Source organism: Carcharhinus amblyrhynchos, chromosome 3 (assembly GCF_965287045.1).
Source record: "Carcharhinus amblyrhynchos chromosome 3, sCarAmb.v2.hapA, whole genome shotgun sequence".
NCBI classification, from domain to species: Eukaryota; Metazoa; Chordata; class Chondrichthyes; order Carcharhiniformes; family Carcharhinidae; genus Carcharhinus; species Carcharhinus amblyrhynchos.
The window spans coordinates 127,839,573-127,854,243 of NC_137326.1; the positions used below are offsets into that span (position 1 = coordinate 127,839,573).

General features: G+C 44.7%; 1 protein-coding gene across 2 annotated transcripts in view; it reads right to left on the reverse strand.

Annotated features, from left to right (window-relative positions):
- The window catches only part of hltf (helicase-like transcription factor), a 78,535-nt gene that overhangs the window by 47,263 nt on the left and 16,601 nt on the right, over positions 1-14,671 (reverse strand). For both annotated transcript variants that reach the window (XM_080185977.1, XM_080185976.1), the window contains exons 7-8: positions 11,776-11,967; positions 6,429-6,527 (exon numbers count right to left, since the gene is read on the reverse strand). In XM_080185977.1, the coding sequence (XP_080042103.1) occupies positions 6,429-6,527; positions 11,776-11,967 (291 nt within the window). The remainder of the gene's footprint in view (positions 1-6,428; positions 6,528-11,775; positions 11,968-14,671) is intronic.

The following is a 14,671-nucleotide window of genomic DNA, read 5'->3' on the forward strand; positions in this document are numbered from 1 at the left end:
CATAGAATCCTGACTGTGCAGAATGGGGCCATTCAGCCCATCAAGTCTGCACTCACTTTCCAAAAAAGCATTTTACCCAGGCCCACCTCCCTCCTATCCCCGTAACCTCACCCATTTACCTTGCTAATCCCCCTAACCTAAGCTGGTTAGGTAGATTGGCCACGTTAAATTGCCCCTAATGTATCCGAACAGGCGCCGGAACGTGGGGGATTTTCACAGTAACTTCATTGCAGCGTTAATGCCAGTCTGCTTGTGACTAATAAATAAACTTTAAGCTTTAAGCATTTCAGCCCCACAGCAATGCTGAACTTGTGTAGGGTGATTAAAACCCAAACTGACTCCCATCGATAGGGGTGAATTTTATCGTCCCTCCAGTCATGGGGATCGGAGCAGGCGGGGGGATGGAACTCCAGCAGGATTTTCCGGTTTTGGGGCAAGCGCAGCCAGAAAATCCTGCCCACTGTGTCCAATGTCAGATCATCCTCAGACTGGGATCTATTTATAGCGTGTAAGTGCGGCATCAGTGCAAACTGCAAATGTTTATGCTGACAATGTTGTTGTTGTACAAATTTACACTTAAACCCTGCTTCACACACGCATGATTACACTGATACCAGGATCAACGCATCCTGACAGATACACCATAGAAAGCATTCTTTCTGGTTGTATCACAGCTTGGTATGGCTCCTACTCTGCCTAAAACTGCAAGGAACTACAAAAGCTCAAGAATGTAGCCTAATCCATCACGCAAACCAGCCTCCCATCCATTGACTCTGTCTACACTTCCCGCTGCCTCGTCAAAGCAACCAGCATAATTAAGGACCCCACACACCCCGGACATTCTCTCTTCCGTTGGGAAAAAGATACAAAAGTCTGCGGTCACTAACCAACCGACTCAAGAACAGCTTCTTTCCTGCTGCTGTCAGACTTTTGAATGGGCCCACCTTGCATTAAGTTGATCTTACTCTACACCCTACATTCTGCACTCTCTTCCTTCCTTCTTCATAACAGTATGCTTTGTCTGTACACCACGCAAGAAAAAATACTTTTCACTGTATACTCATAAGTGAAAATAATAAATCAACTACTGAACAGAAAAAGTATTATCTGAGAAAAAAATGTCAACAAAACTTTAATTCCCATGACATGGAGGTCCTAATTCCAGACAGGAAACTAACCCCTGCAGGGAGGCTGAGTTGCTGAGCTCAGCCACCTCTGTTCGGTGAGCAAGCAGCGACTGGGCAGAAATATTATCACATGGATTCCTGCCCTCAGGCTCTGTGAGGGGCCCAGAAACAGGTCCAACCTCTCCAATGGAGACCACTGCAGCTGTACAGAGGACTCAGCTAAACCACTGGAGCAACTAATGGAAAACACTTTCTGTTTAGATCAGGGCACCGGTTTGAGACAGGCGGAGGTGAATGGGTGAACATTTTAATAATTCGCGGGCATGAATGCTTCACACATCTGCTTGTGTGAAAATATTGGCCAAGTCAGAGATGACAAAACAGGACACAGAACAGTACAGCACAGGAACCGGTATGTTTGGCCCACAATGTTGTGCCGAACATGACCCCAAATTAAAGTAGAAGCAGGATTAGGCCATTCGGCCCTGCTCCGCCATTCATTATCATGGGTGGTCATCAAATTCAATATCCAAATCCCCCTCTTCCCCTCATATCCCTTTAGCCCCAAGGGTTTTATCTAATTCCTTCTGGACAAGCAGACAATGCTTTGGCCTCAACTACTTTCTGTGCTAGTGAATTCCACATATTCACCACCCATTGGGTGAAGGACAAGGGAGCCGAACAGCTCTACGGATTATAACAGGATTTTCCAGTTCCTCCTGATGGTGAGATCTTCCGATCGCGCCGAGGTTGTTCCCTGCCACGGATTCCCCGGCAATAGGATGGGAAAACCGTGCAAATTGCCATTGGCTGTGGTGGGACCGTCAGATTCCGCCGTCGGCCAACAGTAGGCCACCTCTGCTAAGGGTAAATCCACCGCGGGGAAGCTGGGAAATTCTGGCCAGGGTGTCTAAACATTCGGAACAGAGGGTCACATCAGTGTATTGCAGACAACAAGTGCGCTGTGTACAAATCGCTTAAATCCCATTTTTACTACATCGGAGTATGGGGATAGTGTTCCGTTACTCTGCGCTGACAGAAGATAGTGATAACGGCACTGGTGATGGAAACATCATCATCATTATCCAATTCCCCACATGGTGCACATTTTGGATGTCATTAAACCGTGCCGGGTCCGCAGTTTTCCCCCTCTGCGCATTTCTCCCTGTCCCCTCCCAGAATCGGCCTCACTTTCACCCCTGCGTGTGTGCCTCTTTCCAATATCCATCTCCTATGAGCAGGAAGGGATAGCAGTAGCGCTCAGGTGGGTTAGGCCCAGGTCACAGCACAGCTGAGAGGTCGCATGGTGGCACAGTGGTTAGCACTGCTGCCTCACAGCTCCAGGGACCCGGGTTCGATTCCGGCCTTGGGTGACTGTCTGTGTGGAGTTTGCATGTTCTCCCTGTGTCTGTGTGGGTTTCCTCCTGGTGTTCCGGTTTCCTCCCACAATCTGGAAGACACGCTGGTTAGGTGTACTGGTCATGCTAAATTCTCCCTCAGTGTACCCAAACAGGTATCGGACTGTGGCAACTGCGGGATTTTCACAGTAACTTCATCACAGTATTAACATAAGCCTACTTGTGACAACAATAAATAAACTTTAAAAGTTTAAACTTTAGGTTAGGTTGATTGGCCATACTAAATTGCCCGTTAATATACAAAGGTGTGCAGGTTAGATGGATTAGTTGATTAATTAAATGTGTGAGATTATGGAGATAGGGCAGAGATATTCTGTCAGTTTATCAGTCAGAGTCGGTGCAGAATTAATGGACTGAATGGCCTCCTCATAGGGATTCTATGAGAGTTAGATCCGGCAACACTGGGCAGCACGGTGGCACAGTGGTTAACACTGCTGCCTCACAGTGCCAGATACATGAGTTCGATTCCTGGTTTGGATCACTGTCTGTGTGGAGTTTGCACATTCTCCCCGTGTCTGTGTGGGTTACCTCCGGTTTCCTCCCACAGTCCAAAGATGTGCAGGTTAGGTGGATTGGCCATGCTAAATTGACCCTTAGCGTCTGGGGGAATAACTAGGGTAAATGCGTGGGGTTATGGGGATGAGGCCTGCGGGGATTGCGTTGGTGCAGGCTCGGTGGGCCGAACGGCCTCTTTCTGTCTTGTAGGGCTCTATACGATTCTAATATTAGTAAGCGAGTGCATGAAGGCCAACTCTCTCCTGTTCACTGGTCTTCCAATTTTAGGTACTTAGAAGTGCTGATGACACTCAGCCCCAGCAGACCTGTGGGAACCTGCGCTAAGGGCTGTTTGCTGAGGGATGGGCTAAACAGGTCCTGGCAGGAATGTTCTCTCAGCTCAGAAGGAGCTGCACGCTATAACTGAAAACCACCAACTGTGGTGAACAGCTGATCTGTTTGAAACCTTTGGCTCTGTCACAAGGGGAACCAGTGCACTGACTCCCACTCCCAAGTCAGGATGCAAAACTGGGTGGGGGCAGAGGGGGACGAGAGGAGGTGGTGAGGAATGGTCAGTGACGCTGGAATCAGAAATCGCCTACCCTTCAACATGACCCGGCTGGGACAGCCAACTACAAGATCTGTCTTACAATAACCGCAGCTCTCTCCCTCCAGGTTGATGGTCCAGGAGTAACATCACTGGGCTAACAATCCAGAGGCTCAGGCTAATGTTCTGGGCTCGTGGGTTCACATGCGACCACAGCAGCAGGGGTGGGTTGGGTTCAATTTATAAAACCTGGAATTGAAAGTTAGGCTCAGTAATGGTGAGCATGACAACTATCCTCGATTATCGTAAAAACCCCATCTGGTTCACCAACCTTCTTTAGGGAAGGAAATCTGCCATCTTTATCTAACCCCAGCCCTAACGGTCTGGCTCGCACGTGACCCCAGATCCACAGCAATGTGATCGTCTCTTAACTGCTCTCCACAACGGCCGAGCAAGTCACACACTTCAAGAGGAATTAGTGATGGGCAAAAAATATCCCGTGAAAGAATAAGCAAATGAGTTCAGCTTCACCTCCCAGTGGATTTTTTCCAACAAAGAGCAGCACAGGGGTTAGCACTGCTGCTTCAGAGCCCCAGCGACCCGGGTTCGATTCCCGGCTGAGGTAACTATGTGGAGTTCTCCCTGTGTCTGCGTGGGTTTCCTTTGGTTTACTCCCACTGTCCAAAAATTGGCCATTGGAAATTGCCCCTTAGTTTCCAAAGATGGATTAGGCATGGTAAATGTGCAGGGTTGCAGTGGGGGAGTGGGGGAGGGGACTGGTTAAAATACTCTGTCAGAGAGTCAGTGCAAACCTGACGGGCCGAATGGCCTCTTCTACACAGTGGGGATTCTATGATTGCCTGGCTGTTTGAGATGGAGACCAGGGCTGGACCTGGCCTCTGGCACCGTCACTGGAGCTTGGGGGCCAGAATGAGTCCAGTCCACATCCTTGAGGCAAGTACTCTCTCCCATTCAGGGTTAACTAAAAAGTAACTCATCCCAGTTCACCCTAAGAGATCACAAGGATTATCCATGCCACACTCTTCACTGATACAAACAGGGAGAGATCTTCACAGACAAAGGCTAAGGTCAATGGGATATCTGACCCGATCTGCAACTTTATACTTGCTGTCATTTTCTGTGCAAGTAGTCCTCACTTTCACAAGGACAAACATTTACCAAAACATACTGAATAAAAATGCATGAACTGGTTTTAAAGAACATTTTGTTGAAAACAAAATTATTTCAAGATAATCCTATTTACAGAGAAAATGTGGTGCAAATTAAGTACTTTGTTTTATGGTACTTATTTCCTTATTTCAGTCACGACATGAAAAACTAGCTTCCACCCCACGGAAACAGGTCCAGCTTAGTTCACTGCGTAACCAGTTGCTGCATTTACAGTTTAGTGCATCTACAATGAATAGTTTGGTCAATCTTGTGGGATGGCTTTGGTTTGCGGATGTGGTTGGTATCAGTTAGTTCACAGAGACACATCATTATTATTTATTTATTAGTGTCACAAGTGGGCTTACTTTTTTTTTATTCATTTGTGGGACATGGGTGTCGCTGGCTGACCCAGCATTTAGTGCCCATCCATAGCCGCCCTTGAACTGAGTGTCTTGCTGGACCATTTCAGACAGCAGTTGAGAGTTAACCATATTGCTGTGGCGCTGGAGTCACAGGTAGGCCAGACCTGTAAGTACAGCAGATTTCCTTCCCTAAAGGACATTAATGAACCAGATGGGTTTTTCCAACAATCGACAATGGTTTCATACTCATCAGTAGATTCTTAATTTCATGGTCATTATTAAATTTTTAATTCCAGATTTTTATTGCATTCAAATTCCACCAGGTGCCATGAAGGGATTCAAAATCGGGTCCCCAGAACATTAGCTGAGTTTCTGGATTAATAGTCTAGTGATAATATTACTAGGCTATCACTTCCCCCTATTAACACTGCAACGAAGTTACTGTGAAAATCCCCTAGTTGCTACACTCCAGCATGGCCAATGCACCTCACCAGCACATCTTTCGGTGTGTGGGAGGAAACCAGAGTACCCGGAGGAAACCCACGCAGACACAGGGAGAATGTGCAGACTACACACAGACAGTGACCCAAGCCAGGAATCGAACCCGGATCGCTGGCGCTGTGAGGCAGCAGTGCTAACAACTGTAAGTTTGCTTTGTCCTGATGATATTATGAGAAGTATTTTTAAACATTTAAGAAAAACTGGGTCGTTTCCTTGAAGCCAAAGAAAAATAAATGGGCAGCAGACCAGTAAAATACCACTGGTTACTGTTTATACTGTCAGTACAATAGGCTCCACTGTTGCTATTTTCAATCAATTTGGAGGCAGTTGTGCTGATAGCAACTGCAAAATTGTCAGAGCTCCACTGCTACTGTGCATTGGGCGGCACTGTGGCACAGTGGTTAGGGCTACAGCCTCACAGTGCCAGGGACCCAGGGGGTCAATTCCGGCCTTGGGTCACTCTCCATGCAGAGTCTGCATGTTCTCCCCGTGTCTGCGTGAGTTTCCGCTGGTTTCCTCCCACAGTCCAAAAGATGTGCTGGTTAGGTGCTAAACTCTCACCCAAACAGGCACCAGAGTGTGACGACTGGGGGATTTTCACAGTAACTTAATTGCAGTGTTAATGTAAGCCTACCAGTGACTAGTAAATGAACTTTTATTTACTGTTTAATCAACCCGTGGTTAATAGCCCAAACCACAATTTAGTGAAGGGTTCACCTAAAAATTAACACTCATTTTTACTACCGCTCATTACAGCAATCAATACAAAAAAAAACTCAAATGATATAGCATCTGCTGGAACTCATACCTCTCCCAACACCACTTCGTCTGCAAATTTTCCAGTGGGAAGTGGCTTTCCCTGGTGGAAATTCGTAAGGATTACTGCGATCGTTGACAGTGTCTTTCCCTAGAGAAATGCAAAACATTCATAATGAGGCATTAGACCTTTTTCCCAATGAGGAACATGTGAATCGATAAGTGGCAATCACGTCAATAATGTCTCCCTTCCCCCAATTCAAAAGGTGTTTCAGGAGACTGGCCTCACACCAGCATGGTGGAAGAGGGAGAAACAGTGAGAGGGTTACACAGGAGGAAGGCTACATTTTGGAACTCAATCAATGCCATGGCTCATGCGCTGTTAAGTCTCACAGGATGCTTGCATTGGTTGCATTATTTTGTCAGGTCTCTTTGTTCTATGTGGCCTGTTTGTTGCATCGTGCAGTTCCTATAAGCCGTGCATAATTAAAGGAATCTGGTTGTGCAGATAAAAGCAAATTACTGCGGATGCTGGAACCTGAAACCGAAAGGGAAAACGCTGGAAAATCTCAGCAGGTCTGGCAGCATCTACAAGGAGAGAAAAGAGCTGACGTTTCGAGTCCATACGAACCTTTGTCAAAGAAACTTCAGCTATTTTCTCTCCTTACAGACCTGCTGAGATTTTCCAGCGTTTTCTCTTTTGGTTTCAGATTCCAGCATCTGCAGTAATTGCTTTAATCCACTGTTTAACACACTGCCACTTCTCTCCCAGGGATACTGACCCTGAAGAAGCACTGCTCTTCTTTCCGACAGGATTTCTGTATGTCTCTCCCCACCCATCCACCTTCACTGCTTTCCATTTCTCTCAGTGTTGGACAAGGTATTTACCTGGTTGTGCAGAGCCTGTTTGCTGTCTGCGGAGTACATTTTGGGTTGTTGAGTGGCTGAGTAATGGCTTAAGAGGAATACTGGTTGTTTGCCCAATCACATTATTTTTTTCCACTCGACTGTATGGTGGCACAGTGGTTAGCACTGCTGCCTCCCAGTGCCAGGGACTCGGGTTCAATTCCCGACTTGGGTCACTGTCTGTGTAGAGTTTGCAATTTTCCTCGTGTCGGCGTGGGTTTCCTCCGGGTGCTCTGGTTTCCTCCCACAGTCCAAAGATGTGCAGGTTAGGCCATGCTAAATTGCCCCTCAGTGTCAGGGGGACTAGCTAGGATAAATGCATGGGGTTATGGGGATAGGGCCAGGGTGGGACTGCCGTTGGTTCCAAATGTCAATGGATCAAATGTTCTCCTTCTGCACTGTATGATTCCATGATTGTAAGGTGACACAGTGGTTAGCACTGCTGCCTCCCAGCACCAGGGACCCAGATTTGATTCCCAGCTTGCGTCACTGTCTGTGCAGAATCTACACATTCTCCCCATGTCAATGTGGGTTTCCTCCGGGTTCTCCGGTTTCCTCCCACAGCCCGAAAGACATGCGGGTTAGGTGCATTGGCCATGTTAAATTCTCCCTCAGCGTACCCAAACAGGGGCCAGGGGGATTTTCATAGTAATTTCATTGCAGTGTTACTTGTGACATTGATAAATAAACTTTAAACACTCACTATTTTGAACAATGCCTTATTTGCCAAGACCATTTGGTCCTCAGTTCATGAGAGCTGAATAACTCCACTGTCAGGTTGATTCCAGGATGAAAGGGTTGATGTATGAGGAGAGATTGAACAGGTCGGACTTGTACTTGCTGGAGTTTAGAAGGATGACGGGGTATCTGATTGCAGTACATAAGATTCTACATAAGGAGTACATAAGGAGTTTGCACATTCTCCTCATGTCTGCGTTGGTTTCCTCCGGGTGCTCCAGTTTCCTCCCATAGTCCAAAGATATGCAGGTTAGGTTGATTGGCCATGCTAAGAAATTGCCCCTTAGTGTCCAGGGATGTGTAGGTAAGAGGGATTAGTGGTTATAATATGTAGTGATATGAGGGTAGGGCCTGGGTGGGATTGTATTCGGTACAGACTCGATGGGCCAAAGGGCCTCTTTCTGCACTGTAGGGCTCTATAAAAGAAACAAAAAAATTCTTAAAGGGATTGCTAGAGTAAACGTAGACCAAACATTTCCTCTTATGGGGCAATCTAGAACAAGAGGTCATGGGTATAGACAGAGAGGCGGTAGATTTAAAACTGAGATGAGGAGGGGTTACTTCTCACAGAGGGTGGTGGATTTGTGGAAATCGCTGCCCCATTGGACGGTAGAGTCTGAGTATTTGAATGGCTTCAAGAAGAGTTAGAAATATTTCCAATTTAAAAAAGGGATAAGGGAACATGGGAAATGGGTGGGGAAGTGGATTTGAGACCAGGACGAGATCAGCCATGATTTGATTGAATGGCGGAGTAGGCTTGGAGGGCTGAATTTACCTACCTCTGCTCCTAATTCCTATGTTACGATTATCATTGCACCAGACAACTCCAGAGATAGTAAAAGACAAATTAGATGGACCTTTCCTCATCTAGCAATCCTAGCTTCAGTGTGCTGTTAACATAAAATAGGGCTCAGATTAACTTTTATTCTGTCCTTTCAGCATTCTTGCCAATCTCTGTGGCATCGTACATGGAATTCCACAACTGAAAACTCTGCAAAGAAGGCTATTCCAAAGAAGTCAATTAAATCCCTGTTTAACTCTGATCACGAGTAGACTGAAAAATTACTGGGCAATTCTTGTCAAACAGAAAGCTGGAAGGATTTGGTGGTGCTAAAAATAACCGACAAATTTAGTTAGTATTTCAGTCAACAGATGTTGGTTGCGAATGAGATTAATTGCCCTCAGAAGTGGCCAATAGTGAAAATACTACTTCTAAATCCAGATGCAAAAACTAAAACACTCGGCACGTTAGGAAGCATCTGTCCTGAAAACACAAATCAATTGGCCCTGGGGGGGGATTCCACCGCAGGTTCACCATAATGAACCTGGACCAAAAGCTTTCACAGATTGCACAGACCAGGTTCAAATTCCCCTGAGTAATGGTGATTAACAGGTAATTTAATTGAGTTATTTCCAATGATTATTTATACTATCTATACCTTTTAAAAAGAAACTATTGGCCCAAGTAGGACATCCAAATTAAGACTTAACCTCAAAAGTGGGGCAAGAAGTGATGTCAGATAGTACTTCCTCTCATGAAGAAATCTGAGAGGCACTTCTGTGGATCTGGAGTCACGTTTAGGCCAGTCCAAATATGGACAGCAGATTTCCTTCCCTAAAGGACATTAGTGCACCAGATGGGTTTTTGCAACTATCAGCAATGGTTTCATGGTCACAATTAAATTTTTAATTCCAGAGATTTATTGAATTCAAGTTTTATCACCTACAGTGGCAGGATTTAAACCTGGGTCCCAATATCTGACACTGCCACTACGCCACCTCACCTTGCTTAGTAAATGTACTATTGCCAAGATTGTGGATGATGCAAAAATTGATGGGGAGGCAAGGTTTGAGTGTGACACCACTGTGCCTTTAAGAAATGTATTGTTAATTATGTTCTCTGCAGTTTGTAAGCAGGCTTTTTTTTGTTGTAATTGGCTCAAGCTGTCAAAGCCTATGTTATTTCATTGTTGTTAAAGCCATATACTGGGCCTTTTGATTATTCTTAATCTGGGCCTAATGCAGTGTGCTGGAATTTTATGACGCTTTTTGAATTGTTGGTGAAGAATGATTGACAGGTAAGGTGGGACAGTTTTTTATTCCCCCACAGGGAAAATCCAAGAATTACTTTCAGTTTGGAAGAGGCTGTCTGGACTGTAGGCTGGATGCAGTACTTTTGTATCTCTCCCTGGTATAGGAAGTTCTGCTGGCTACTGGCTAGTTAGAACTACAGAATAGAAGCAGTCTTTCTATAGTGAAAATTTTGCTGTTGGTGGTTTGCTAGCTACAAACTAGAGGCCAGCAGTGGCTCTATCTCAGCCTTGAGATGTGCTGGGAGCTCCAAGACGGGGAAGTCAGACTTTCAATTCTCCATCCAAAGGATTAATTCATAACAAGTGTTGCAAAGCTGCAAGATCCAGCATCACACGAGCATACTTACTTTCTGTGCTAAGCCAGAATGGGGGTGTATGTTTGTAGGGGTGTCTGTGTCGGAACAGTATATTTCACTATTAAGGTATATACAATATAATGGTTGTTTTTCCTTGTTTGTGATTGGTAAAAGTTATTGCTCATTGTCTTATTATGTGTTAACCATATTCTTAAATAAACTTTGTTTGATAAAAGCTCCCTAGTGGGTCACTTGAATCATACCTAAAGTGAAACATTTCATGCTTACCCTAGCCAAATTCAAAGTGCAAAACTTATAATCTAGGCAGGCTTCCTAAAACACCTTGGAGTTTCTGAGCTGGATCTGACATGAGGATGGCACAAGGAATCTACAGCGGAATATAGGCAGGTAAGGTGAGGCGAGTAGGAAAAAACTTGGCAGGTGAAATACAATAGAGGAAAATGTGAAGTTATGCACTTTGGTAGGAAAAATAAAGGAGCTGAATATTATTTAAATGGAGAAAGACTGCAGAAAACTGCAGCGTAGAGGGATCTGAGGTTCCTCATGCATAAGTCACAAAAAGTTAGCAGGTAAGTTCAGCAGGTGATAGGGAAGGCAAATGGAATGTTGGCCTTTATTTCAAAGAGAATGGGATATAAAAATACAGAGGTCTTGCTAAAATTATCCAAGAAACATCTGGGAGATTGTGAACAGTTTTGGTGCCCTCATCTGAGAAAAGATATCCTGCACTGGAGGCAGTCCAGAGAAGGCTCACAAGGTTGATCCCAGGTGTGGAGGGATTTTCTGATGAAGAGAGGTTGAATAGGTTGGGCTTGTACTCATTGGAGTTTACAAGAATAAGAGGCAACCTTATGGAGACATATCAAGTTCTCAGGGGGCTTAACAGGGTAGATGCTGAACGATTGTTTCCCCTTATGGGAAAGTCTAGGGCCAGAGGGCATAATAGCAAGTAAGAGGCCACCCCCTTAAGACAGATGAGGAGAAATTTCTTCTCTTAGAAGTTAGTGAATCAATAGAATTCTTTTCTGCAGAGGGCTGTAGAGGCTGGTTCATTAAGTATGTTCAATTCTGAGACAGACAGATATTTAATGAGTAAGGAAATCAATGGTTATGGGGATAAGACGGGAAATTGGAGCTGAGGATTAGCCTGTCAGATCATTCGTGGTCTCATTGAATGACAAAGCAGACTTGATGGGCCAAATGGCCTACTTCTGATCCTACGTCTTGTCACATTTTACACATGCTCTGTCTAGCTGGAGAAGCTTGTTTTGAGTACAGAATAATAACTAAACCTCGGTTAAAAAAGGTGAAGGCCCAAGTTATATTTACAAAGATAGATAATTACCAAGCCCATGTCATCAGCAAGGATTCCTCCGTGGACATTTTCAGGTCTTTCCTTCTCTGCAAAGTTTGTCAGCAAGTTATAGTACATGTTGTTCCTCTGCTCCCAGAATGGAGGCAGATCTGCATTGTTCTCTCTCAATACCATCCAGGCCAATGCCTGCTTCTGATGGGGCAGCAAGGGCGTACGGACAGCCTGTTAACACAAAAGCAACTCATTTCAATCTGATACGTCACCCAGTACATTAGGAGAGAGAAGTCATTTCTACAACTCTTAAAGTATTTGCAGTGCTAATCACACGAAGCCTGGTTCATTTGAGATGCTGGATCTATTCAAAGGTGAATTCCACAGTTGTTCACTGTCTGGGGATTCGTAGAAACATAGAAAATAGGAGCAGGAGTTGGCCATTCATTATGATCATGGCTGATCATCCAACTCAATAGCCTGTTACCACTTTCTCCCCCCACATGTCCTTTAATCCCTTTAGCCCAAGAACTATATCTAATTTCATCTTGAAGTCAAACTTCTTGGCCTCAACTACTTCTGACCACTCTCTGGGTGAAGAAATTTCCCATCTCTGTCCTAAACAGTCTACCCTATACCTTCAGATTGTGACCCCTGATTCTGGACACCCCCACCATTGTGAACATCCTTCCTGCATCTACCCTGTCTGGTCCTGTTAGAATTTTATAGATTTTTATGAGATCTCCCCTCATTCTTCTAAACTGCAGAGAATATAATTCTAACTGACTCACTCTTGCCTCATATGTCAGTCTTATCAACCCAGGAATCAGTCTGGCAAACCTTCTCTTCACTCCTTCTCTAGCAAAAACATCCTTCCTCAGATAAGCATTATCTGACTCTGAAGATTGCTTAGTCTTCAATCGCATCAGACTTTCACAGTAACTTCACTGAAGTGTTAATGTAAACCTACTTGTAACATTAATAATAAGTAAACTGAAATAAATAATACACATAAAATTTCTCTACTAATACTGATTTCCTCCAGTTCCTCCCTCACTAAACCCTGTGCTCCCCAATATTTCTGGCATCTTTCTTGTGTCCTCCTTTGTGAAGACAGAATCAAAGTATATATTCAGTTGGTCAGCCATTTCTTTCTTCCCCATTATAAATTCCCTCATTTCGCACAATAAGGGACCTACATTTGTCTTCATCAATCTTTCTCTCTTCACCTACCTATAGAAACTTCAGTCAGTTTTTATGTTACCCTCAAGCTTACTCTTGTACTCTATCCTCCCTTTCTTAATCAATCCCTTGGTTCTCCTTTGCTGAATTCTAAACTGCTCCCAATCCGCAGGACTGTTTTTTTTTTCCCTGGACAATTTGGATGCCTCTGCCTTGGATCTCTCTCTAATTTCTCCTGCCAGCCACGGTTTGGCCATCTTTCCAGTTTTACTTTTCACAGGACTGTCGGTGTCTGGTTTCCAGCAGACTTCGATGGATGGATTTAAAAAAACATCAGGTCCAATGGGCCTTCAAATTCCTGGCCAGTGCTCCCCATGCTGCCTGTTAAAATCAGTCCTAATATGTCCAAGCTGAAAAGCAAACATTGCCTGGTGGTAATAAAGCAGCAATCCAGAATATTTTATATACAATTCGAACACTCTCCAGAAATTTATCCTGTATATTTTTCTTCTGTTAAAACTGAGCAAATTGCCAACGGCACAGCCGGGATCAGCTTGTTTTAATATACACAGTGTTGATACATTTAGGCGAGAAAATTCAAAAACCTGCCAACTGTCTACTGCCCAGTGTCTGCAACTGCCTACTTACAGAATTCCAGCTTCAATCTTAAAACACAGACACAAAAGTCAAAGATTTGGCAGATTTGGCTCCTGTCTCTGAATAAGAAGGTTGTGCATTTATGCCCCGCTCTATGAGCCACATGAACATTGCATAGCGCTGCTGAGAGAGTGCTGCATTGTCATTGGTGCTGTTTTACAGACAAGGCTTTAAGCTGAGAGTCAGCTACCCTTTGAGATTGACTTCAAACTATACCGTGGGATCTTTTTAAAGAGGGCGGGAGAGTTTCTAGGCAACATTTATCCTTCAACCAACATTGTAAAAACAAAAGTCATTGCTAGTTTAGTTTATTTGTTAGTGTCACAAGTAAGGCTTATATTAACACTGCAATGAAGTTACTCTGAAAATCCCCTAGTTGCCACACTCTGGTGCCTGTTTGGGTACACTGAGGGAGAATTTAGCATGGCTGATACACTTCACCAGCACGTCTTTTGGACTGTGGGAGGAAACCAGAGCAACCAGAGGGGCAGCATAGTAGCACAGCTCCTTCACAGCTCCAGCGACCTGGGTTCGATTCCTGGATTGGGTCACAGTCTGTGTGGAGTCTGCACATTCTCCTTGTGTCTGCGTGGGTTTCCTCCGGGTGCTCCGGTTTCCTCCCACAGCCCAAAGATGTGCAGGTTAGGTTGATTGACTATGCTAAAATTGTCCCTAGTGTCCTAAGATGCTTAGGTTAGAGGGATTAGCAGGTAAAATATGGAGGGATAAGGGAGTAGGGTCTGGGTGGGATTGTGGTTGGTGCAGATTCGATGGGCCAAAAGGCCTCTTTCTGCACTGTAGGGTTCTATGATTCACTCGGAGGAAACCCACGCAGACACGGGGAGAGCATGCAGACTCTGCGCAGATAGTGACCCAAGCCGGGAATTGAACCCAGGTCCCCGGCGCTGTGAGAAAGCAGTGCTAATCTCACGACAGCATGCCCCCCACGCTACATAGAGCAATATATAAATGCAAGTTCAACTATCGTCATTTGTGCTCTACTTTCTTTCTATATTAACACATTTAAAGTCTGTCAATGCATTCATTCTGCATATATCTTAACACTCAAATACTTTGCTGTCACGCCTGTCAAACT